Source organism: Rhea pennata, chromosome 5, assembly GCF_028389875.1.
Source record: "Rhea pennata isolate bPtePen1 chromosome 5, bPtePen1.pri, whole genome shotgun sequence".
Taxonomy (NCBI): Eukaryota; Metazoa; Chordata; class Aves; order Rheiformes; family Rheidae; genus Rhea; species Rhea pennata.
In genome coordinates, this window is record NC_084667.1 from 66669009 (window position 1) to 66694012 (window position 25004).

Here is a 25004-nt window from a genome sequence, read left to right on the forward strand (position 1 = left end):
TTTATCTGTTACTTCTTGTCTCTCCGTTTCCTCGCTCTTTTCAGTTGTGTTTTATCGACCTGAAGATGTTATCGGCAGTCCCCTCCGTTGTTCCTTCTCTAGGGTAAACAGCTTGACTTCCTCTGACCTTTCCGCATCGGTCGTGTTTCCAAGATCTCTGGTTATTCCCGTTGCTTTCCTCTCAACTCGCTCCTTAGTCCGTGTCTTTCACAAGGCACCTGGACGGCAAAGCCCGGGCAGAGGCGCTGCCCGCGGCGAGCGGCGTGGAAAGAACGGGTCACGTCGCCGGATCGCCGTGAGATGCCGATGCTCAAAATCTGCACTGGTTCGAGGGGAGATCAGATGTGTTTGTGGAAAATAGATCTGCCGAGCATTGCTAGATGCCCAGGAGCCACACCAAGGAGTCCGAGCTGAACGTAGCTGAGGGAGCACCAGGGCATGGACATACTCATGGCCAGCACCCACCATCGGCTCCTGCTGGAGGGGAGATACCAGGATAGATGAATTGGGACAGCCAACCCCCTGCTCCGCAGAGGATCCTGGCTGCCCCCCCCAGGTTTGTCGGCCCACGTCCACCCGGGGCGACCAGCTGTGGACTAGAGGCAAGAAGAGACCCAGGCCCAGCAGCCCCGACGCCCTTCGTCTTGCAGCGAACCTCCGACGGAGCAGAGCCCGGCTCCCCAGCAGCTCTGCTCCTCCGTCTCGGTGGCTCTCGCTAGCCCCCAAGTTTGCCTGCGACGCGGGGCTGCATCGGAAACCTTACCGAAACCCAACCCCACCGCAGGCCGGGGGCTTCCCAGTAAATCACTGCTGTGATCCGTGGGGGTTTTAGCTGTTATTACTTTCCCCATTGCTTCCCAATAAATCACTTGCAACTAGGCGCGCCAGCATCTCCGATGGTTTCTCGCGGGCCGATCGGCCGGGAACCGCTTACGCCCGGGCGGGAGACGCCGCGCGTTTCGGCACCTTATTTGGCCATCGCTGTCCCACCAGGAGCGAGGGGCTGGTGAGGGAAGTGCCCGGGACGCCGGGCTGCCCCCGGCTCCCGCCCTTCTGACTGCGCTTCGCGGCGCCGCGGAGCCTTTCGGGCAGCAGCATGCGCCGGCCCGGCCGCTTTCGGCTTAAAAAAAAGGGGGGAAAAAAAAAGCAAAAAAAAGAAAAAAAAAAGAGGCAAAAATAAACCCAAACACGCTGCAAACAGTTTTGGGAGCTGGGGCGGCACGCAGCGCCGCCAGCTCCAGCGGAGCGGGGCTGAATTGCATCAGCCCGGGAGCGCGGCCAAAGCGCGCGGTGGCCGGTAACCCTTTCCGTCCATCACCGTATTGTTTGACACCGGAATAACGCCCGAGGAAGCACAAAATATTGTTTTTTTTTTTTCACTCCCTTTTTGCCAGCACAGGTTCTTATTTAAAGCCAGTTCCCGTTTCCTAGATGCACAGACGGTAAGGCTGGAGGGAAGCACCGCGGTGCCCGGCCGCAGCCCCAGCCCACCGCCAGCCATGGACTGTGACGCTAAGGTAAGGGTTTTGCCTAAAAAAAGTATTTTATTTATGGGAGGGTTTTGCTGCAATTCCTGGCGTTTTTAAATAGCCGCTCTGCTCCCTGGAACACCTCCAGGCGATGACGCGCACCCAGAGACCGGCTGAGTTTGCCAGTGCCCAGCCGGCCGCAGCCCCGCTCTGCCCCGTCCAGGGATGGGACAAGCGCGCCGGGGCGGGCGCCGGCGGGCACTCCGCACCCCGGGGCGCCTGCGCCTGCTGCTCGGCCCTTTGCGCGCAGCCCCTCGGCGAGCGGCTCTTTCGCACGCGGCCGCCGCGCGCAGCGGCCTTGCTGGGCAGCCCTCCAGCCCCGGGCACGCTGCCCCCTTGCACGGCACCCCCCACCACGGGTGCCTGGCCCCCGCTGCGTGCCACCCCGCTGCTTCCCCAGCTCCTTTGCACACCGGGTGCCAGCTCCCTGCTGCTGAGCACCTTCGCGCGCCGGCCGCAGCTCCTCGGCCTGTTTGCACAGTGGCCCCTTCACCCACTGCCTCCCAGCCCCTCGGCCCCTTTGCCCACTGCCTCCCAGCCCCCCGGCCCCTCAGCCCACTGCTCCTCAGTCCGCTGCTCCCTGGCCCCCCAGCCCCTTTGCTCATTGCTGCCCGGCCCCTCAGCCCGCTGCTCCCTGCCCCCCCCAGCCCCTTGGCCCGCTGCTCCCCAGCCCCTTTGCTCGCTGCTCCCTGGCCCCCCAGCCCCTTTGCTCGTTGCTGCCTGGCCCCTCAGCCCGCTGCTCCCTGCCCCCCAACCCCTTTGCTGGTTGCTGCCTGGCCCCTCAGCTCGCTGCTCCCCAGCCCCCCGGCCCCTTTGCTCGTTGCTGCCCCCCAGCCCCTCGGCCCGCTGCTCCCTGCCCCCCAGCCCCTTTGCTCGTTGCTGCCTGGCCCCTCAGCTCGCTGCTCCCCAGCCCCCCGGCCCCTTTGCTCGTTGCTGCCCCCCAGCCCCTCGGCCCGCTGCTCCCCAGCCCCTTTGCTCGCTGCTCCCTTCCCCCCCAACCCCTTTGCTCGTTGCTGCCCAGACCCTCAGCCTGCTGCCCCCAACCCCTTTGCTCGTTGCTGCCTGCCCCCTCAACTCGCTGCTCCCCAGGCCCCAGGCCCCCGGCCCGCTGCTCCCCGGCCCCCCGGCCCCTTTGCTCGTTGCTGCCCGGCCCCCCGGCCCGCTGCTGCCCCACTGCTCGGTCCCCCCGGCCCGCCGCTGCCCCGCTCCCCGGCCCCTTCGCTCGCCGGCCCCCGGCCCGCCGCTCCCCGCCGCCCCATCCCGCCGCTCCCGGCCCGGCCCGGCCCCTCCCGCCGAGTCCCGGATGTTGGAGCGGCCGCGCGGCTCCGTCCTGCGCTTCCATAAAAGGGCAACGGGGCTCGGCGCGCGCGGCGCCCTTTAACCGCCCCCCCCAACCCCGCGCGCGCCCCCCTCACTGCCGCCCCCCCCGCGCGCGCGCGGCCGCCCCGCCCCCCCCCCCCCCCCCCCCACCCGCCGCGGGCGGCGCTGAGGGCGGCGGCGGCGGCTCCCGCTCGCGGCCCGTCCCGCCCCCGCCCGCCCCTTCCGCGCCCCCCGGCCGGCCGGGGCGCAGCGCGGCGCGGCGCAGAGGCGGCGGCGGGCGCTGACGGGGCGGCGGGCGGCGCAGGCCGGGGCCATGGCGCTGGACGGGATCCGCATGCCGGACGGCTGCTACGCCGACGGGACCTGGGAGCTGAGCGTCCATGTCACCGACCTGGGCCGCGACGTGACGCTGCGGGTCACCGGCGAGCTGCACATCGGCGGCGTCATGCTGCGCCTCGTCGAGAAGCTGGGTGAGGCCCCGGCCCCCGGCCCTCTTCGGCCCCCGGCACCGTGTCCCGGCACGCTGCCCCCAGCACCCCCCCTTTAGCCCCCAGCACCCTCCCTAGCACCCCCCCTTTAGCACCCAGCACCCTCCCTAGCACCCCCCCCTTTAGCACCCAGCACGCTCCCCAGCACCCCCTCTTTAGCACTCAGCACCCCCTCTTTAGCACTCAGCACCCCCTCCCCAGCACCCCCCTTTAGCACCCAGCATCCCCCTTTAGCCCCCAGCACCCTCCCCAGCACCCCCCCCTTTAGCCCCCAGCACCCTCCCCAGCACCCCCCTTTAGCACCCAGCATCCCCCTTTAGCACCCAGCACCCTCCCTAGCACCCCCCCCTTTAGCACCCAGCACGCTCCCCAGCACCCCCCCTTTAGCACTCAGCACCCCCCCCTTTAGCACCCAGCCCCCTCCCCAGCATCCCCCTTTAGCACCCAGCATCCCCCTTTAGCACCCAGCACCCTCCCTAGCACCCCCCCCTTTAGCACCCAGCCCCCTCCCCAGCACCCCCTCTTTAGCACCCAGCACCCCCTCTTTAGCACCCAGCACCCTCCCCAGCACCCCCTCTTTAACACCTAACTCTCAGCACCCCCTCTTCAGCACGCAGCACCTTTCCCATCACGCCGCCTCCGGCACCCTGCCCGCCCTACCAGCACCCTGCCTCTGACACCCCAGCCCGCCCCGGCGCCCCTCTCCTCTCCCTTTGCGGTGGCCCTGGGCCGCCCCGTCCAGCGGCCGCCGGCACCGGGAGCCAGCTCGCGGTGCCAGCGACGGGTATTGCTGCCTCTTGACTGCCCCGGACAAAAGCCAAGCAAACTTCTAGGTCTCTACGCCTGTTTGGGTGTGATGGACCCTCAGCCATCGTCTGCTGTTTTGGGGGTTTTCTTTTTCCGTTTGTATCCCTAAACAAGTAAAGCATTCAGGGAGGGCTGGAAAGGCATCTTCAGGTACAGCTTGGGTTTTTTTTTCCCCTTAATTTTGTGTTCTCCAAGTTACAGGCAGAGGCAGATTGAATTCTGAAATGCAGCTTAAAGTGAAGCCAGGAGCCGTGCTTGTAGTGTCAGCGACAGAAAAGTTAGCTGTTGGCCTGTCCCACAGGCTGCGCGGTGGCTGGCCTCCTCCCCGCGGCCCTCGTCGGGCCACGCCGCCCGGCAGAGCCCCGCCGCTGCGGCTAGCCGGCGGGTAGGTGCTTCTTCCTGGGCTTGCTCTGGGCGAGGGAAGCAGCTTTGGTTTTGTCTTAGGCTGCGGTAAAGGGCAGGCAGGACACGGCACTAATGATGATTTTGCAGGGAATGCGTGGCTCTTTAACAATATAATTACTTTTTTTTTCTTTTTACTTTTTTTCCTTCTGCCCCCTAGACTTTTGGGGAGGCAGAGCTGCAGCCCCGTGCTCCTTGCTGTGGGACGGGAGAGGTTTGCTGCGTGGCAGGAGCGCCGGGTTTGGGGCACATTGAGCCGTCCCCTAGGGTGTGCTGAGCTGGAGGAGTGGGGCCCGGGAGCTGCCCTGGGGCAGGGTCTCACGCGCCTGCACAGCCCTCTTCAAGCGCCTGGCACTTCCATGCGAGGAATGGTCGCCAGAGCCCTCGGGCGGTCGCAGGGACACGTGAATGAATAAGGCTTTGAATTGGGGCCAGGACCAAACGGAGCCTGGTAGCGGGCAGCGCTGCAATATCCAGTAACCTTGAATTCACACCTGGACAAAGAGCCCGTTTGTCCGGGGCATGTGAAAAAGAGCATCTGAACCAAACGGGGCGGACTGGCTGGCTTTCTGTCAAAGAAGCGAGCTCTGTACGCGCCGTGTAGGCGCTCTCGCGGCGTAAGGTCTGCAAAAGCAGATTCTTGACGCTAGACTTCCCGCGCTGTCCTGACCTAGTGAGATACTCTGAAGGCTTGTAGCTTAAAACCTCTGACTTTTTGTTATCAGTAGTTGGGCGCTTTATTACTTGCGTTTGTTTACTCAGCGGTATAGTTAAGGCGGATCACTGTAATGGCTCAAATAAAATATTAATTTCAAGTTCCTAGCACGTGTATGGGCGCAGGAGTTTCGAATCCGTTAGCTGTGCCTGCGGAGTCTGTTTGAATGCAGACCACTTGTACAGCTTGAAAAATGTCGTCATACACAATACTTAGACTTTGATTAATTAATTATCTGAAGTTAAAGGAAGGAAAAGATGGGTATACATACGTTTGCCTCAAAAGGAAGCAAGCATTTGCATCAGTCTCATGCTTGCGATAGCTTTGACTCTCTGAAAACTCCCATTTTTGTTATTTTTGTGCTTGAATTGCAGAAAGATCTGCCACTGGTTTGAGCATTCGTCGGGGGTGGGGAGGGGGAGTCAATTACTTTCTAGAAACGGTAAAATAAACCACTGTGGATCGTGTAATGAATAAGTAATGCTTCCCTCCGTTTTTACGTTGCATTGATTAGAGCTGTGCTATAAGTTTCCAGGCGCAAGCGGTGGAGACAGGAAGCCGTTTAAACAGCGCAAAGCTGACTTCACTTCAATGGGGCAACTCATGGGCTTGAAGTTCAGTGCGTACATAAATGCTAAGTTGAACAAGGACTCAAATTAGTGGCTGACGTAATGCCCTCCCCCTCCATGTGTTTACCCAGAGCCTCCCGGCTTTTTAAATTAGGCATTGTATTATGGGGAAGGAATGCTAGCTGTCACATCGCTGACCTCGGGGCGGGGGGGGGAGGGGGGGAAGTGTGAATTTTGTATTTTTATGTGGATGTTTCTATGTGTGGTTTAGCTGCTGGGCTCTGCCTAATTCCTCGCGCTCCGTGATGGTTTAAGACCTACGGATATTTTAGATTGTTGCCTTCCCTTTCCCCTTGTCTTTTGTTGCTTAGCCAAGCTATACATATTTAGTTCCTTTTAATCTTCCTTCATGTCAGCTCTTCCAGCCTTCTAATTATTTTTATTGCTCTTCTTTGAACTCTCGCCAATTTATCAGCATCTTTTTAGCAGCGAGAGAAGTGCGCAGAGCGGGCTGCGATGCTGGCGGCGTTGGAGGGAAGGCTGCCGGCGGGCGCCCCGGCTCCCCGGGCCAGGCAGGGATGCCCGCGAGGCGCCTGCCCTGCCCGTCAGCATGGCCACTTGCAGTACCAAGCCTTAGAAATAAATACCCTCCTTCATCAAAAGTCTGGAACCGTTTCGTCTCCAGATGAGTTATTTTGCCATTTTTCACATTGAAACTTTTTTTCCCTATATTTTTAACATGTCCCTTTCCACATTGCCAGTATTTCTGTGTCCCTGCTGATGTTAGTGTGCGTTTCTTTTTTTGACAACTCCCAGCATGAAAAATGCATTAATATTTTCTAAAGCAGTTTTTTACTAAGGGTTTAAGGAAACTTCATCTTAAGAGTGAAGTTTCCTTGGCAGTTTCCAAGATCCCTGTATGATACGGAGGGACTGTTCTGCTTCAGTGTGGAGGAAGGAAGGGGGGGAAGTTTGTGTATTTGCAGAGATTTGCGTGGCCGCTCATTTGTGACAAACTGCCTGCAAGCTTTTATCCTGCCCTAGGGCTGGGCAAGGCACGTAGATTTTTGACCTACCCAGGGTTTCACTCGACTTTAGGGCATCGCTGTGGATTTTCGGCAAATCCACCCTGCTCTTGTTGCAGGGTGCTGATAGAAGCGCTCTGTTTAAACATCATTAATGAGCAGTGCTGCGGGGAGCAATGAATGGGGAGAGCCTGGAAAAGAGAAAATCCAGTCAGTATTCCCTGATGGTCACCGTAAATTGACCTTCCCTTAGGAGAAGTCTGTGCCAAGCTCCCTTGGCACCTGGGGTGCACGGGGGCATGCTTTGGGGTGCTGTGCTCGGAGGAGGAATGCAGAAGAGCCTCTTCTCCCTTAACTGCAAGCCTACAGGTATGAGTAAATTTGTTGAGTTCAGGCCTTGCTTGGCTGCAGTCAGCCTTTTTTGGGCATATGCAATTAAAATCTATTACTGATGCAGACAGTGATTGGAAAAATCCCAAGCAGCAGATAGAGATTCTGGTTACTCAAGTGGATTGCAATGACCTGCTCGCTTCAGTGTTATTTATCACCCTGCTGGATTAAGCCACTTAGTTAATTGAAATACACCATGTGTTTGGCAAAGCCCTCTCTGAAAAATAGGCTAAAAATACTGAGGTTTGAAGAGCAGTAGTATTATTTAGTTGCTTATATGAGCATGGGGTAAAATATAGGTTATATTGTGGAAAATCTGTTATTGATCTTATTTTTGCAACTCTAATACACGCTGCATATTAAGCTGGGCTGAATTATGTTATATATATGTATATATAATAAAGTTTTAAAATCTGGCTGCACTCTTCTGATAGATTTTTCCAGTTGACAGAACACATTTGGTTATACCTGAAATACAAAACAACTTGGTGCAGTTCTTCCCTTAAAGTCGTAAGCAGCTCTGCTTACCAGGACAGGGTTTGCCCGGCAGGCTGGGGTCTGCAACGCGGTGCCTGGGAGCTCACAGAGGCTTTTAGAAATCGTGCCATTATTGACTTCTAAACAAAACGTGAGGCTTAAAATTACCATGAGCAAAAGAAGGAAGGAAGCGAACACAAATCATTGCTGTTGCTGTCAATTTAAGGGGCTGTTCTAAATGCGTGCAGCCCAAAACCTGCTCTTTTAAAATGTATGGCTTTCTAGGATACACTTAACAGCGGATTGCATTTAGTAGATACACACAGTCATGTGAATAAAAGCATAATTGACAGAAACAACGAAAGGGATACAAATTGTGTCTGGCAGATGAATGGCTTAAGACGGATAACCTAAATGTGCACTGGTTTAGATTTATAAATTCTGTGGATAGACCTTTGCAGTGGAAAGACAGACCTCTGTCTTGGGTTCTTTTAAATGCAGTATGTATCTGTTACAAGCTGGGGAAGAAATGAGCACCACTGCTATCTAATACTTAAGGAACAGAGCTAGCTCAATGAAAAGAAGCAGCTGAATTTGGAATTTTGGACCTTCTGCACTGAAGGTGTTAATAAACCTTGTGTTGGCAAAGGTGATGTCTTTTAGGCTCCACCTGAGATAAACTAAAGTGCCGTGCCCTTCGTAGAGCCGGGACTGATAACCGCAGGCAGTGATGGAATCTTCTAAGGCTTTGGGCTTTTGTGAGTCAGATCTTTGATAAGGGTTTGTGCAAGGACTTGAAGTGCATTGTTCCTCTTGGCAGCTCTTCTGCTATCTCATCTTCCTTGGGCTTGCTTGAGAAGGCTGGCAGTGAGGACTAGCAGAGGGGTTTAAGTCACACACAAAGTATTTTTGAGTTGACATAGCGCACTGAGCTCTCGTTTCGTTTTGTTTTAACCTGCAAATATGACTTGGATGCGTCAAGAATGCAAGGGAATTTGATAAACTTTGTGCTCTTTGTCCATATTGCCTTGCCAATGACTTTAGCTGTACTCTTTAGGAAGCTCGTCCAAAATACTGGTGTTTCCATGTAAAGGTTTTTTTTTTTTTTTTTTTTTTTTTTTTCTTAATGGAACTCTTAAAGGGTTATGAATAAAACACCAAGAAAGTGCAACATTATTGATTTACTGATCTTTGTATTTGAGGTTTTGCAGTACTTACAAATGCTTCAAACCGCCTAGGGACTTGCTGCAGAAGTTCATGGTCTTGAATCTGTAATGAACTCTTGAAACAGCTTAAGGCTGTAAAGTAAAGTAAGGCTGTAAGTAAAAGAAAACCAGAGTCCATGCTGATGACACCACTGCATTTCTATTGCAAAATGCCGCCAGAATGATTCTGCCGTGCTGTCTTTCAGATAACTTGCTCCTTTTATTTTTAAAATTCTCCAAGGAGGCTTAGATAAGGGCTTGTTAGTGACGAAGTTTGCTTTGCTATTAAAGAAAGAGAGGAATAGTTGCAGTCTAAACAGAAAGAAAGGAAGAGGTTTTACTGTAGCTGCCATTCTTTCAAAAAAAAAAAAAAACTATCTGAGCATCTGTGCTTGGTGCTTAGTGTGGTCAGGGCACTTGTTAGATCTGTGCTGCGACGGTAACAGCTGAGCTTCTTCGTTTGGACAGAATCACAGGATCTGCAGATCTTCTGGACATCAGCTGACTGTCAGTCTCGATTAGGAGGATGTTTTGCTTTAAAGTCAGCACTTGATCAGTCCTCGATATCGCTTTTTAAGTACACGCGGTATTTACGAGAGGCCGCTGAGTGCTGTTTAATAGGCCAGGATGCTTGCGAGAAGCTCTTTGTGTTGCATTTGAGGCAGGGTGGTGAGTGCTTGTCTCGAGCGATGTGATAAAAAGGAGCGGTGCTTACTGCTCCCTGCAACTTCTGCTGCTGCAGTTCTGAGCAGGAAGTATTCCTCAGGCGCACAGCGCACACAGTGATTCAGATTTTCCTGGGTAATGTCATCCTGGGCTTTTAAACAGCAAAACTTACGTAGCTGTCAAGACGTGGGTTAGCAACCACCGAGGGCAGCCCTCGAGAGCTGGGTAAGATCCGGGGGAGGGAGGAGGATTACATCTTGGCACGCTGCGGAGCACAGCGTTTTTCTGGCTTTGGAAACAGGCACTTTCCAAAACAGGCCATTTTGAGGGAAAAGTGGTCTCCTCTAAGCTGCCAGTTGGTACCCAGCAGAGATGTTCCCTTTCCGGGGAAGAAAGAGCATCCTCAGTGCAGACGGAGTTCCTAACACGGCTTGCATTCTCGTACTGCTGCTCGATTAAGATCTGCGCTGGTGACTTATGCTGAATCCTTTCCCCCTTAACGAAGCGTTTTTAATGGCAGCAATTAGAGGGAAGGGAGAATATGCAAGTGTCCATTAACATAACCCGTTAATCAGACACGCCGCAGCCGTGCCCATCGATCGGTGCGGGGCAGACTCTTAGCTCCTCCGTCCAGCTTTTGACTCCAGGAAGCTGCTTCGTAGGCAGACAATAAATTGCAGAATTGTCTCTCAAATAATGTTGTCTTTGTTAGCGTAAGTGGAATATTCATCTGAACTGCCAGTGACCAAAGGAATTCAGGGGCTGGGGTAGGTAAAAGTTATACATGGGCACCTCCAAGCTGTGGTCTGGGCAATTAATGTTTCTACCCAGGGTAGCGATGACTTTTCAGAAGGAAAAAAATAAATATAGTTTAACAGTAATTTCCTCGCTTTCAAGTGTGCGTTCTTTGTTTAAATAGCGGTGTGTAAAATAGCGCTCCCAGCGCGGGGTAGTACCCATCCTCCACCTGGGGACACGGCGGAAAATTCCCACAGATCTCAGCTGTCTTGCGGCTCTCGCTTTACTTGCACTGGGTCCCTTTCATCTTTAAGTAGGTAACGCTGAGAGCTTTCTCTCTTCAAATTATCCGCCCAGCTTGAAAGAGTCGAGCGCACGGCACCGAGGCGTGCCGGACGGGGAAGCGAGCGGGGAGGCTGCTCGCTGCAGCCGGGCTCTCATGAATACCAGAGCGCTAGTTTGTTATACCACAGACAGGAAATTGTTGGGTTGCTGTTCAGACCCAGCCCAAATCAGTAGTTTCCTCTTAGAACTTTTTCAGGTTTCAATTTTGCGTAATGGCCTTGGAGAAGCTGACTTGTGGAATTATATTTGCCTCGCTTACGTTTGAAGTAGCTGAAACGAAAGAAATCGGCGTGTTCACCCACTTCACCCCGTTTTTATTTTATTCATTTTCTCCCTTTTCCCCTAGCCTCCTCCATCAGGATTTTTAATTTGTGCTTGCATTGTACCCGGGCATCTGACCAAATCTCTCTCCACCATATAAAAACACAAGCAACGGGTGCTTGCAGCAGTTCAGTGTTCCTATTGGAAGCTGAGTGCTGCATGTTGGATGACTTTTCCTCTGTATATTGCACAGCAGGGATTTCTGAAACCACTTTCTGAGCTGTTACGTGTGCAGCAGCTGCATGAGTAACTGGGCACCGTCCTCCGCTGGGTAGCAGCGTGAAATAGCTAATGCCTCAGCCCTGAATTTCTGTTCAGGGAAACGTGGTGTGGTGCAAATGTTCCATCGCTGGTAGTGTCCAGTACGGAGCTTGCGGACCTCTGTGAACTCATAAGCAGCTTCTTGCAAACCCTCTACGAGATGCTACAAAAAAAAGCGAACTGGGAGCTTTACAATTTGCTAAATTGGCAGTTTTCTAACTGCTGTGGTGCCCTGGCAAAACACTGGGTGGAGGAAAGGTTAGTGGCTCTTGGGCAGGGCGAGACGAAGGGAAAGGGATAATCTTAAAGTGGGTGATGAGCCGGTTGGTGCTGGCAGGGATGCCGGCAGGTGCCTGCATCTCCACTGAGCATCTTGGAGCAGCCACGAGGCAGATGCTGCTGCGAACCAGTGCTTTACTCATAACACATTACCAAGCAGTTTAGCAGCTCTGTTCAGATACCTGCAAGAATTCCCAGTGAAACATCCCAGAAGTTTGTTTTGGCTCTTCTGCATGGTGTGCGTGTCATTTGAGGTGGGAAAAGGAAGCATACCCTAAACTACAGCTTGTCTTTCTGCACCTCTGTAAAATCCACTTCCCTGAAGATGCATGCTGAGATGACAGGTGTGTATTTGGGGCATGATCTAAAGCATAACCATGGTTGTGTTTAACGTCTAGTCTGTGATTATTGGGGGAAAAAATGAGTGTAGATAACTACGTGAAGTTCTGGATGTGGGGAATGTTTACAGAAGTTGGGAAAGAGAAGAGGGTGTATTTACACAGCAAACTTCAGTCATTTCAACATCACTGATTACACTGCCACTCCAGCCACTGCAAACTAGTAGCTTGGATGTTTGGGGAGTTTTTTTTTGTTGATGTTTTTTATAGACAACACAAAAGTAGGAAAAGATCTAGAGTGGTCTGCTATTTGACATGCTAGAAAACGCCAGCTTGCTGAAGCGATAAGTTCAGTCCAAGGTCTGGCACCAGACTTGCTTGGGGAGAAAGTTTCATGTTAAAATATGTCCTTCTGAAGCTTAGGAAAAATGATGCAGTTCTTCATTTTTTATTTTTTTGTTATGAAATGTAAATTAACTGATAAGGTAAAAAAAATGAATGAAACTTCTCAGCTGGTGGGATTCAGTTCTTAATGTTCTTGAAGGCTTCCAGGGTTTTGATTACTACAATTTGGAAAAATACTGAGGTCCCCAAATTCCTGCTGGATGGGGAAATAACTCGTTTGAATAAATTTCTGGCAATTGGAGCCCGAATTTGGTTTTCTTGGCCAGACTTGCCCTTTGCTCATTAGTTAAGTTTTGATTATCCAGACTGGAGCTTCCACCGGACAGAACTGGTGGGAGAATGGAAGAAATGTGGTAAGCAGAACAGACAAAAGATTTCCCACCCACCCAGTATTTTATTTTATTTTCTCCCCGAGAGCTGTGCTGCTAGGCTTTTTGTGTGTTAGCGCATTTTCCAGAGAGTTTGCAGCAGTTCTTGCTGTAATTGGTACTTTGTGGCTGTTCAGATATTAACCTCTGGGACCTGCTTGCACAGCATGTCTGTGAGCAGTGGACTGCTAAAACGTGTTTTGCTCTAGATTTGGCTAGTTGAGGTGTATTTTTGCTCCTTGACTGTGTTCATAGGTTGGCTGGCCACCTGGCTAGTGCTCGAGGCTGCAGCTGCCTGCTTCCCTCCCGAGGAGGGGATGAGCATATGTCCAGCCTGATCATCTTTGAGACCTCCAATTTTGTATCACATGGCTGAACGGGGTTAGAGCAGTGTTTGGAGGGGTTGCATGTAGGCAAACAGGAGAAGGAGCAATTGCATAAACCTTCATTTTGTAGCCTCGGGAGACCGGGTGGTTTTTAGCTTTCGAAACAACTAAACAGCAACCAAAAATTCATCTTGCTGATTATTACCTTTTAAAATCTCTTACTAGGCAATTGTACGTGTTGTTTGGTGGTTGTTTTTCCTCCCTGCAGGCTTATGTACTTTTGGAAGGGTTAACTGCTTAAACTCCAAATTAAATTAGAAAGCCTGGATTTTGCGAAATTGCCTGGAAAGAGATATCACTGTCTTACTCAACTTCCTTTTTCGCTGATAATATGCAGAGCTTTGCTTAAAATGACATCCAGCTTGAAAGAGAGGTCTGCAGTGCAAATCAGTCTTCCCTGTTGTACCACCGCAGGACTGACATTCGGGCCAGATGAGCAGGAGGCTCCTGCCGTACGAGAAGGGTGGCTCCTCTGCTGAGGGCCTGGCTGTGGGATGAGCGATGTGAACCATAAGCGTGCGTTAGAGATCTCAGAGGTCTTTAAATCCGTCAAATGCACAAATGAACAAGGAAGCTCTCTGAAACTGGTCTAAATTGTGCAGAAATAAGTAAGAACAGTGGGGCTCCTCTTCCCATGCTCCCTCCCCATGGTGAGCTCTGCAGAGGCTGGTTGCCCCAAATCTTGCCTTGTGTCTCCTGGCTGACCCAGGAGCTTGTGCCGAAATGCGTGCCAGGAGAAGGGTGCTGTCACTGCTGAGGAGGGATGAGAGTCCTTCCTTGATTGCTTCTGCTTTGCCAGAAGAGTGAATTGCAAATATTTGGGGTGCATCTTGGGTGGTGGTGCCCTTTGAACGCTCCTGGCTGAAACCTTCCAAGGCATTAAGATGCTTTAAAAGCCTCACTTTCCACAAGGTTAAGTTTCTATCAGAGAATACTTATCCAGTGGGAGAAATGTGGCCATGCTTTTGGGGGAAAAATACCGTTAACGGACGCTTTGGGAAATTGCTGCAATGTGGTCAGCTGAGTCCCACTGTTCCCACGTGCTTGCAGCGCTGACCCGTGCCTGGTTCCAGCCCCAAGTGAATCTCTCTGCGTGGCACGACCCGAACTCGTGCCCCTCCACAGCCTGGCACGGCCCCGAGGCTCTTTCCATCTCTCCGGCTGTCAAAAAGCGTTGGTGCGGGAGTGCCGCGTCCGGGGCAGGGGTCTGGGCAGCAGGGTGCCTCAACACCCTGCGCACGGCGGCGGCTCCGCCAACGTGCCCCCGTGATGCCAGGCGGCACGCTTGCCGGGAACGGTTTTCAGCGTAGCAATTCCTGCTTGGGCAGTGTTAAAGTAGCAAGACCGATGCTTTAAATCAGGCACTCCAAAACTTGGAAAATGGTGGAGTTAAGGCTGCCTGTTCAATCATAATTTACGTGCTTTATGCTCATGCACTAGGAGACGTCCTCTGGCTCCGTTATCAGATATTATGTCTCTTTGGCAGGATTTGCTCCCTTATGCGTTGCACGTTCGCAGGAGGTGAATCAGGATTGCGTGCTGTTGGCACCATCGCCGCGAGGCACTTTTCCTTTTTTGTCACAGAAGTAAAAAAGACGTGCAATATAGGGTTGGAGGAGGAGGGAAGGGTGAGAGAGCCTCGGCTGGTAGTCAAGACAGTTAAATGCTCCCTAGAGGACTGGTTTCCTTTTCTTCCTCTGCTGCTCTGTTTCTGTATGATGCTTCCTATTTTATGCTGGGTAAATCAGGCAAACCTCGCTCTTCACTTGTCACTGCTTGAACTTTCTTCCAGTTTTTGTTATTCTATCTGATGTAGCAAGGTGCTAGTGAAAGCCCTCTCTGAAGATGTGTTTGAATGGGATGTAAGAGAAGGGAAACCACTCTGAAAAATCAGGTTGTAAGGATCTGCTCAAACTGTTTTATTAAAAAAAAAAATCCACCCTTGCATATTTTTCTTTTATTTTGTCCCCTTTGAAAAATGAGCAAACCAAATAGCTCTGGTGTGCTAGTGCAGGGGATTTAAAGCAAGTCTGTACGGCAATCACAAAGACTCCTCTGTACGCTGCAAACCTTCCTGAGCTAATTGGTGCTTATTAGCTCGGGTGCTAGGGCGTCGAGGTGGCCCCTGACGTTTAGCCCCTTAGAGTGTTTCCTGGCATTTCAGCGGGGTTCAGTGTTGCTACGAAACTGCTAGCCATGCTCAGACCAACAGGTTTAAAACCAGATTGGGGAGGAGTGTGTGTACCAAGTGGGCTGCTCGGACAAACCTATAGAGTTCCTGCTGCAGTAAATGCTGAGAAATAAAACAAAGTTTTTATTTTTATCTATTCGTAATTGCCCATGCCTTCTGCGTTCTGTGGGGTGGCCTCAAATGATAAATGGCAGTGGTGTAAAATAAATTTAAATGGGGTTTTCTCATTCTTTCTGACTTGGGGCTCCACGCAGAAGAGAAGGCAGGTGACATCCAGTCTGGGCAAAGGTGCTTGTGAATGTGGTCAGTGAGTTGTTTCAGCCTTAATTTACGGTAGTATTTGTATTTTAGTAATAGCAGCACAAGGAGTAGCTACTACCTCAACATCTTAATGAATTTCATTTCCAGATGCTAGGTGACTAATTCTGTTACCATCGAAAAGAGCTTCCTTCCTATGGTTTAATTTAGAAAAAAGTAACTTTCATACTTCTCTGAATTTGTTGTTCTTCCTGAAAACTGTGCGCAGATGTACACTGGCTTGATCAAAGATACTTGAAAGAGTGCGTACGTGGGAAAAGGGGGGGCTGCATAATTGCATGAATTGAGCTATTCAAGCGCAGCAGAATAAACCTCTGTGCTGTACCAAGAATGCGGTCTGCGCTCGCTGTGCATATCAGAGGAGATTTGGTTTTGAAGTGTCTGCGGTTTTGCAAAGATACTCATCAGCAGCATAAACCTGTAAGACGTCTATATTCCACAAGCATGTTAAAAAGCAATACCAATAACTTAGAAACCAGGCAATAAAATGTTATAGGTGCTTTTATCATGTTTAATTGCTGAGCTGTCGTGCAATCTGTAAGAGGAGTTTTTGAGTTTTCAGTTGAAGTTGTTTTTTTGATGGTTACATATATTTTGTCAGCTCTTTGGCATTCCAGGTGATGCGCCGGGCCGAGGAGCTGCGCGGGGCTCCGGTGCGCTGCGGGGCTGACCGCTCGCGGCGCCGGTGCCTGCTCGGGAGGGCAGCGCCCAGCCGCAGCGGGGAGCGGAGCATGGTCAGAGGCCGTCCTGCCCCTCTCTGTAGGTTCAGAGCATCATCTAGCCCTGCAAGGCAAAGCAATAGCTATTTTCTTGAGAACGTGTGTGATTTACTCTTTTGAGACTGATCTAGGTAATGAGGTGACTGCAGCCTATTTGGTGAATCAGCTCAGCAAGGCGTTATAAAAAAGCAATATTACTCGGCTTACAATGAAACAAGCCCATTTGGGTTTGCACTTAAAGGCACGTTCGGGACAGAGGGGTTTAAAAAGTAAAACTTCCGTCAGGTAGTACAAGGCACTGCCTTTGCTTTCCTAGCAGACTTGCTGGCTACCTTCGCTCCCGGAGGCCGCGCTGTAAGCAGTGCGTTTTGCAGCTGATGTAGATTAGCTCAAGGTTGCCAGGGAAAAGTTTCCTGTTTGGAAACTGCAGGCAAAAGTCTGGGCACAGATTTCTGTCACTGAAGACCAATTTCTATCTATCGCTAATGGGCAGCGTTTCTCCTCGAAAGAGAGGATGGTGCAGCAACTCCTGCCCTGCCTCGTGCGCCCTCCCCAGCCCCCTTCTCAGGTGTGAAGCCGTTTGCCTTGTCGTGCCAGCGTTGACTCTTGTGATGCCAGTATTTGGGGCCAAGAGTGAAAGCACAGTGGTACCCACAGCTGCTGCTTCACTGCCTGTGACGTGGGAGACTCCAAAAACACCTTTTCTAGTAGCAAAACGGCTGTCTTGTAAGGCGCGCTAACGCTGAGCGCCTGGTGTTTTCCTGTGCCCTGCTGCCTCGTCTGTCTGCAGGGGTCGGGGAGGGCTGGTCTCGCCCGCGGCTGTCTGCTCTGCTCTCCAGGCCTGCTGCTCTCCCCTTAGAACAATTTGAGCTGAAACTGGATGACAGATTTTCCACTGACAACTTGTATATATACAGTGTCAGTTCTCAAACCATGCCTGCTGGATTGCAGCCTGCATCCAAACAGAGCAGAGACCGAGAGGGAAACTTACAACCCTAAGTAAAGATAACGAAAAAAGACACTTTTTCCTGTGTTTTAGGGAAATCTTATTAGCAGGATGCAGCTAATAATTTTTTGGAGGCAAAACTGCATTGAACAGCTGCATTCTGTGCTGCTTGTTCGTGTGCTGGTGGCCCTCCATGGGGCTTTTCCTCTCTTTTATTTTCATTGCTTTTGAATAGTTATCTGTGACTAAGTTGCGTGCTTGACGTCAGAGTTTTGTACTGCTGGAAGCCGCAGCCAGCTGTGAACTGTGTGTCCCCTCTGGCACGACAGGCAAAGAGGGAGATCTCCGGCGTCTAGCCTGAAAACCCACTAGGTCATACTTGGGGTAATTGTAAAATGTGCAGCAATGCTGCTTTTTGTTTGTTTGTTTCCTTCTAACAAGTCAAACTATATATACGTACTTAATTTAATTTTCCACACCAGTCCGTGCTGTTTTTAACATGAGTCCATCAGTGTGTTCAGATGATATTTGTTCTTTGCTTACCTGAAAACATACAGGATAAAATGGTAGCGGTGATGGTTGTCTGAGGTGGCAGAGAGAGGAGAATTCAAGGTACTGCTTTACCACTTTGCATTTACTGCTGGGTAAAAGCTTTTTCACCGGTGATTGCTGCAGAGTAGCTGATGTAAAAGGCGTTGTTCAAAGCCCATTTCCAGCATGAGCTGTCAAATATGTATAGGTCTGCCTTGTGGTTAGTAACTCTTATTAATACCAAGAGCATTGTCTTGTTGTGGCTACAGCTTTATTGGAGCAATCTGATGATAATTTTTTTAGGATATTCCCCCCCCCCCAATGCTTTAAAAGTAGAATTTTCCAAGTGTCATAACCAGGAGGTGGATGGACTTTTTCCATTACCCACCCTTACTTTTGGTCTGTAATTAAAATTGCAGTTGAGGGTGGAGGGGAATCCAGTCTTGTGCTTGACATACCCCCAAACTTTAGAAACCACATTAATAAATAGGTTGTGCCCTGAGGCGGTGACCGTGTGACCCAGCAGAAATAGTCAGCACTTCTGTTTGACCCAAGATAAATCAAAACAGCCTAGTTCTTAAATTTTTTTTTTCTTCCCCTTCCATGGACTTCATTGTCCGAGAAGGAGTGGTTTTGGCATGTTCGGAGGAATCTGGGTTTGCAGAGGTCAGCGAGAGCAGCGAAGCCGTGGTGTCACGTAACGCTCCATAGGGAGCGTGGGCACGGCAGCGTGTGGCCAGCCACATCCCATCCTAGTGCCGGGACCCTGGAAGGGTAAGAAATAGTCAGTCGAGTGCAAGGAGTAAGGAGAAAACTGCTCTGAGAAAGCTGCGAGGGATAACAGCTCCTCAGAGCTAAATGAACCATTTGTGAAGCTGTTTTTCAGCTTGCTTTTGCTTTATTTTTGACTGAAGCACGTTAGACAAAAATGAACTGGGCAGCTTAAAGGCTAGCTAGTATTGCAGATCTGGAGTCCATGGGACCAGCCTTACAGCCTAGACGAACCCGTATTACCAAATCCCGTCACTGCGCTAATTGGAGGATCTTTAAAAAGCAAGAAATATGCTTACAGCCTTCAAGAGCAAACCATGTAGGTCTGGATCTGCGCCACCAAAATACACAAACTGAGCCCTTCATTACAGCCCATAGGTGGGGGAGAAACTCAGTGGTATTTAACAGTTTCATCTATACTTTCCAAAAAGTAAATAGTGTTAATAACCAGGAGAGCCAGGCACTGTCTGTGAGTGGACCCTCAGTAGCATTTTTGGCTGTAAAATATTTATTCTTGACCTTCCCCAGCATCCCTATCCTCAATATGCCATATTGCCCACTTCTTAATAGTGCCAAATATTTCAGGAGTATCAGCAATATTCTCTGGGGGCTTTTTTAAGCGATGTGAAGACATATTTCTTGTTAGAGCCTTCAAACCTTATCGACACAGTATCATTGACAGTACATGGAAGCCTACCAAAGCAACTACAAAATGTTATGCACAGTGCTTTCGCCTCCTCCCCTCAGTGTTTACTTCTGCTCTTAAAATTGCTCTGCCTTTCAAGTTTTTAGGTACTTCTGCCTTGCTTCCAGCACTCGGTGGCCATCTCACACATGACAAACGGGCAGGAGGCTGCAAAGCTCGAGGGTCAGGGAGATGGGCACGTCCCTTCCTAGCAAGCCCGTGCTCCTGCCTCCTCCCCAGGCTCGCAGCAGGCACTCCCCAGCTATCCCTTATTGCTGTAGGTCTGTTTTTGTTTGAAGAAACTTTTCTCCCCCATGCCAGAGACGTCCCAGCAGGGGTGTGTGGCCTGCCCACACCCAGCCTCTCCTGTAGATAGCCTGAACCACTCCATAGGGCTCGCAAGCGCTGGATTAATGCGTTATCAAAAGCTATTTGAGCTTCAAGGTGCTTTAATCTCCCAACGCCTCTCTAGCTGGCTGCTGGCTGCAGCCAGGGTTTTAAACACGGTACGTGGGTGTGGGAGGAGGTGGAGGTGCTGGCCCTGACCCTTCGCCTTTCCTCAGGAGCACAGAAGAGGTTCCTTTGGGCCCCTCTCGCGGGGGTGACCCTGTGTCCCTGGGATGAACCGGGCATCCCGTGATGGTCTCGCTGACGAGAACACCCTCGCTATTGATGTGAAGAGGCAACGTTAAAAATCTTGGGGTGGGGGGTGTCTTTCAGCACACCCATGCCTGTGCCTCCAAGGGGGACTTTGGGATCTGCTTCTGCCCCTTTGCCGTGTTGCATCCTAGTGGCATTACTGGGGTGGGACTATGGGACATGGGATGCACAAAATTGGTTTTGGCTGGAGGCAAGTCCGAGGAGGAGGGAGGGATGGGAAGGCTGGGGAGGACCCATCCCTGCAGACAGCCTTAAGCCAGCTGTGACACCCTTTGAAACCTTACAGGCGTGTTTGTTTTAACGGTGCCCCTCTGCAGTCCTCGCTCCCTTTCTGAGATTGCACACACTTGCGTGTATTTTTTCAATAAAATATTTACTGTACATTAGTTTAAGAGAAGAAAAAAGGCAACTCACCTTTATTTATTTATTTATTTATTTCCATCAATACAAAACCTCTATACGTTTCAGGCTGCTCTGTGCCAAACTCCTGGAAAAGCTCAAAAGTCATCTCTCAGTAGGTTAGAAGGAGCAAATACTTGGGTTATGATTTGGTTCCTTGCACCATATTTTATATACATATTATATATAAATAACATGAAAAATATTTCTATATATTTTATATTTAGGATATATATGGATCTTTTTGAGCTACTGTATGGGGATTATATAGGAATGTGTTACCTCAACCTCCTCAGTGTGACTAGGCTAGACCAGGAATAATCTGCTTTAAAGGGCATACCTGGTACATATTCACCACTGGGGAAAAGTCAGAACTGGGGAGGGGTGTTGTGTTAATTCTGCTTTTATGGAAAAATAAATAGTGCAGTAGATGGGGTTTGGTTTTACTGTGTTTCATGCTGCAGGATGATGGTCCTCTCATTGCTCTTCTGGGAGGACTGAGGAGTTGAATCCATTGCTCTTAAAAAAAAAAAAAAAAACTTGTGTAATTAGAAAGCTAAAAGGAAGCCTCTGTGTTGCGTACAGCCACCGCCCCTCCTAAGTGTCTTTGCAAGTTTGAGAATGCAAGGTGGGGAATACTGAAAGGAAAATGGGTTTAGCTACAGGTCTTTTTCCCTCTCACTTCCTTAAAAATCAAACTCATCTGGGAGTGTGCAAAAGAGGCTTGCCAAAGTTGCTTACTCAAGCATCGGTGGGAGCTTCTCTCTAATAGTTTCCTTCAAATGGTAGACGTTTGCAGACTCTCTGCAGTGCTACGGATTTAATCGGGCCGTTCAGAGAAATGGGATCTGGGGTTACCACGCAGAAACATTTCGCAGAGGTGGGGACTACAGCTGCTGCGGTTTCCTGTTACCCAAATCTAAATACCAGTATAACAGAGCTTAACTGGGTGCCAGGCAGTCAGCTCCAGAGGAGAAAAAATCGGCTTTTATTTTCCGCCTAGATGAAGGTCAGATCTTGGATCTCTTGGCCTGCACGGTGTACGGGGAGAATGGCCTATCTACAAGAAGGGATATCCCAAAATACCAAGGAAAATACACTGTTTATGTAACACCAGAGAGTTGTATACTATTGCTGGTAAGTTCTAAGCTCACAGGGAGTCTGCCAAGTAATGTTACTGCCACTGCAAAAGGGAATTTGACTATCTTCTGTAAAAGTGGAGCAGAAAAGGGTCTTTTAAAATGCACACTGCTGCTTGCTAAAGACCCAGAAAAACAGGGCAGATTGGCGCACAAAGTATTTGGAGCACTAAGCTCTTGGGATAAATAAGCAATCTCCTGCAATTGCTGTGGACGGGGCTGCTTTAGTCTCGTTGTTCCCTTGCAGGAAAAGCCCATTCTGCTTTCAAAAAATTTTTTTTTGAATCTGCCACTAGTGGAACAATAAAATGTGACTCGTATGGTAGAAATGTTGCTTGTTTCTACTAGAACGACTGGAAGCTGACGTTTGTAAGCCTTCTAGTATCCCGTCTGAATATGATCCTTGATTATTTTGCGCTTTTGTCACTTACTGAAATTCAGCTTTGTTATGAAGTGCTTAAATGGTAATTGGGTACCTGCGAGTGCGTGTGCCTGTCTAGCAATAGTGATCCAGGAATTAAAATATGCCAAGCATTGCATCTCAGTTAAGACATACGTTCTACACGAATCCTACATAGGAAATTAGCAGTAGCTCTAAGCCTTAAAAAATGGCAGTTCTAACTATGATGGACAACCTGGTGCGATGCGACTGCGCAAGGCACCAGCATGAACTGAAAGCTATGGAAATGTGAGGTTAAACGCGCCAGTCCTTCACCCTTTATCCTAGCATGTTCTGTCCTCGTGGAGATCTCTGCAGCTGCCTGGGCAATTTAAAATGCCGCTTGCATTCGAAGGACTGTCTGAACAAGTCTGCGCTTCAAGGTGAACAGCGAGAAAGTCCAAAACTTGCTATGTGGATTTTGCTATATAAAATATCCCCAGTGTCTCCTGTGGTGTATTCGCTTCTTGGCTCAGTCTCAGGAGACAAATGGAAAAAAAAAAAAAAAAATAAACTTTATTTTTTTCTTTTTTTTTTCCCAAAAAGCTAGGGCTGGGGTGCATCTCGTTTCTGCCGTGCGCCTCCCGGTCTGCAGCACCTTTCCCCTGCATGGCAGCGCGCGAAGCAGAGCCCCACGTTTGGCCGTTTCGAGGTTTCGCTTGGCAGAAGTGGGGCTGCTCCACACCACCGGGAAGGTGGAGGAAGCAAGGACCAGAGATTATTTTTAATGCTGGAAAGGAAATGTTGTGCTTCTCTTTCCCTCACCTCTTGCCCTGAGCCGTATGCAGTTCATTTCCAGGGACCTTTCCGTGGCGTCCTCCTTCCAAAACCAGCATGGTGGAAGGATGCGCCCTGTTTTCCCCCCCTTTTTTTAATCTGGGGATGCCTGAAGTCTTAGCAGCTTTCTGAGGAGTGGGCACTTGCATTCCTATTCTCCCACTGTGCCATAGCCAGGAATTGGCCTGATTTATACAAATAGATGAGTGGGTTTTACCATCTCTGACCGCACCTCTAACAAACCTCTTTCTTGCACCATTTGCCTTCCTTGAGATGCTAATAAACCCTCACTGACTTGAACCACTTCTGGTTCTTTGCATAATGCAGTTGCCATAAGGCTAAGTACACTTAATTGCTGGAAATAGCACCTAATGGCTGCGCAGCTGTGCGAAAGTAGCATTTAACAGTTAAGGGCTTCTGGATCTGTTAACATGTTTGCTGAGATTTGTGGCTGTGATTTTGGATCTTTAGTAACCTTTTGAATTCAAGGTCTGTGATCTCTAAAATGCAGGTGTGTTTGGAGTGCGCAGAGACTTACGCCACCCCACTGCTCCGTTTCCTTTTAATGAACACTCAGTGGTCAGTCTTGTTACTGACAGCGGTAGGAAAAGAGTGTGAGCTGATGGATTGGAGAGAGGGGGGAGAAAATAGAAGAAAATTAAAAAAAAAAAGCCAGCCCTCCAACCCCAACAAATCGGTAACTAGTAAATTGGGACCCTGGTGAATGTTAAACCTTTGGTCAGATTTAACCAGGAGTTTGAAATTCCGTGTGCAGAACCAGCTTTGAAAGATTGCTCTGTCGGCGGTGGCTCCTAATCGTCGCCTTACAAAGCACTGAATGTTCCTTGTCGATACGTTAGTGTTAAACTAACCGTGCAGGTCAGCTGCTAAACAGATACCAAGCTCTTTGGAAATAACTTACCGTGTGGGATGGTCGCGAACCTTTGCCTTCCTTAGCGTTGCCAATTCGCCGTGTTAGCTACTCGCCAAGACGGTGCTGTGCCATGGCCTGAGGGGTTAATCTGCAGCGAAAACCCAAAGCCACTTCTGTTCCCTCCAAGTTACGTAAGTGGTAATGCTTCAAAATCCTCCCCCTCCAACTTTCAGTGCCAACTTGTTAAGCTTTCAGTAGAAATTGGACTTCATTACCAAAGTCCGTTGTAATGATTTCTCAGATTTTTTTAAGAGTAGCCAAGGCTTGTGCAAGTTTGCATGCTTTTCTATATTTGGTTTTGTTTAATTTGATTGTACAAAGTTGTTGAAACGTCTAGCTGACGTTTTTACTTTCTGGCTGTGTTGTTATGCCATTTTACAAGAAGTTTAAAGAAACTGCCTCTGCTTTAAGTTCTGTGTCGAGTTTTCTCAGTAATCCTGAGATGAAGATACCATATTGAGATAGGCACCGAAAGAGCTCGTTCGTCACGTTGCTCTACTCCTGGCGGAGGTCGGAGGTGGGCTTGTGAGGATAGTCTTTCCAATATCTGTCCCGGAGTGTGTTCCTCGGTAATTTAGACTGGTTGTGTGACTACTGAGGTTTAACTCTTGAAATTTGCTAGGTTTGATGCTGGCTTTTTGGCTAGTTCTTTTCTATGTTTGAACCTCAGCTCATAAGGATGGAAGAAAGAGTCATTGCAATAGATGTCAACTGACAGTTTTGATTTAGGTCAAACTGTTACTTCACGTTGGAAATCTAGGATCATGGGAGGATCTGGAGCTGAAAACTGAATTAATGTAATGCTGATGTTTAACTCAAAAAGTGCCTTTCTTTCAAGTATGTGAACAAGGAGCATTGCTCATGTAGAGCTCCTCTTATTACAGGAGTTAATCATCCTAATACAAATTCCATGAGCTCCAAATTTACTGATAACCATGTCATTTCTAACAGCTAGTGCAAGAGCGTCTGTAACTTTTCATACAACCTTTTGAGCATCTTATGTGTTTGCATAGATGATTTAACATCTATGACATAGATGCATAAACATTTGGTTTTTCATTTGAGATAACAACTAGCTGTCTGCACTGTTGTTGCAGTTGATGCTGACACATCCTAGTATTTTTGGAGATGGAAAGCTTAGATTTCAGACATCTTGACAAAATCCAGGGGCAGAACTTGGATCAAATTTTAGGGCTGCTCATTCCCTCCCCTGCTTCTTCCCTTCCTCTGCCCCCTTCTTCCAGGGGTATCCTGTCAATAGGGAGTTTGCAGGGTTGCTGATGTACCTTTTCATATGGGGAGAATGTATTTCTTTGGGTGGCACCTCGCACAAGGCCACCTTCTACATCAAGTTACTGCCCCACAGACTTGGGAAGAAGCATCCTTCTGCAGGAGCGGCATAGGATGCCTACAGAGCTATTTTCCATCTTCCTTAGCGGGGAGGTAATGGGCTGTCACACC

At 49.8% G+C, this 25004-nt stretch overlaps 1 protein-coding gene across 6 annotated transcripts in view; it reads left to right on the forward strand.

Annotated features, from left to right (window-relative positions):
* The first annotated feature begins 1420 nt into the window (after nt 1-1420).
* Nucleotides 1421-25004, forward strand: part of FERMT2 (FERM domain containing kindlin 2) — a 62777-nt gene continuing 39193 nt past the window's right edge. For 3 of the 6 annotated variants that reach the window (XM_062577710.1, XM_062577712.1, XM_062577714.1), the window contains exons 1-2: nt 1425-1517; nt 3154-3319. In XM_062577710.1, the coding sequence (XP_062433694.1) occupies nt 1500-1517; nt 3154-3319 (184 nt within the window). In that variant the 5' untranslated portion in view covers nt 1425-1499. Of the gene's footprint in view, nt 1518-3106; nt 3320-25004 lie in introns of those variants that run through there. The other 3 variants (XM_062577716.1, XM_062577715.1, XM_062577713.1) reach the window with 3 other exon arrangements.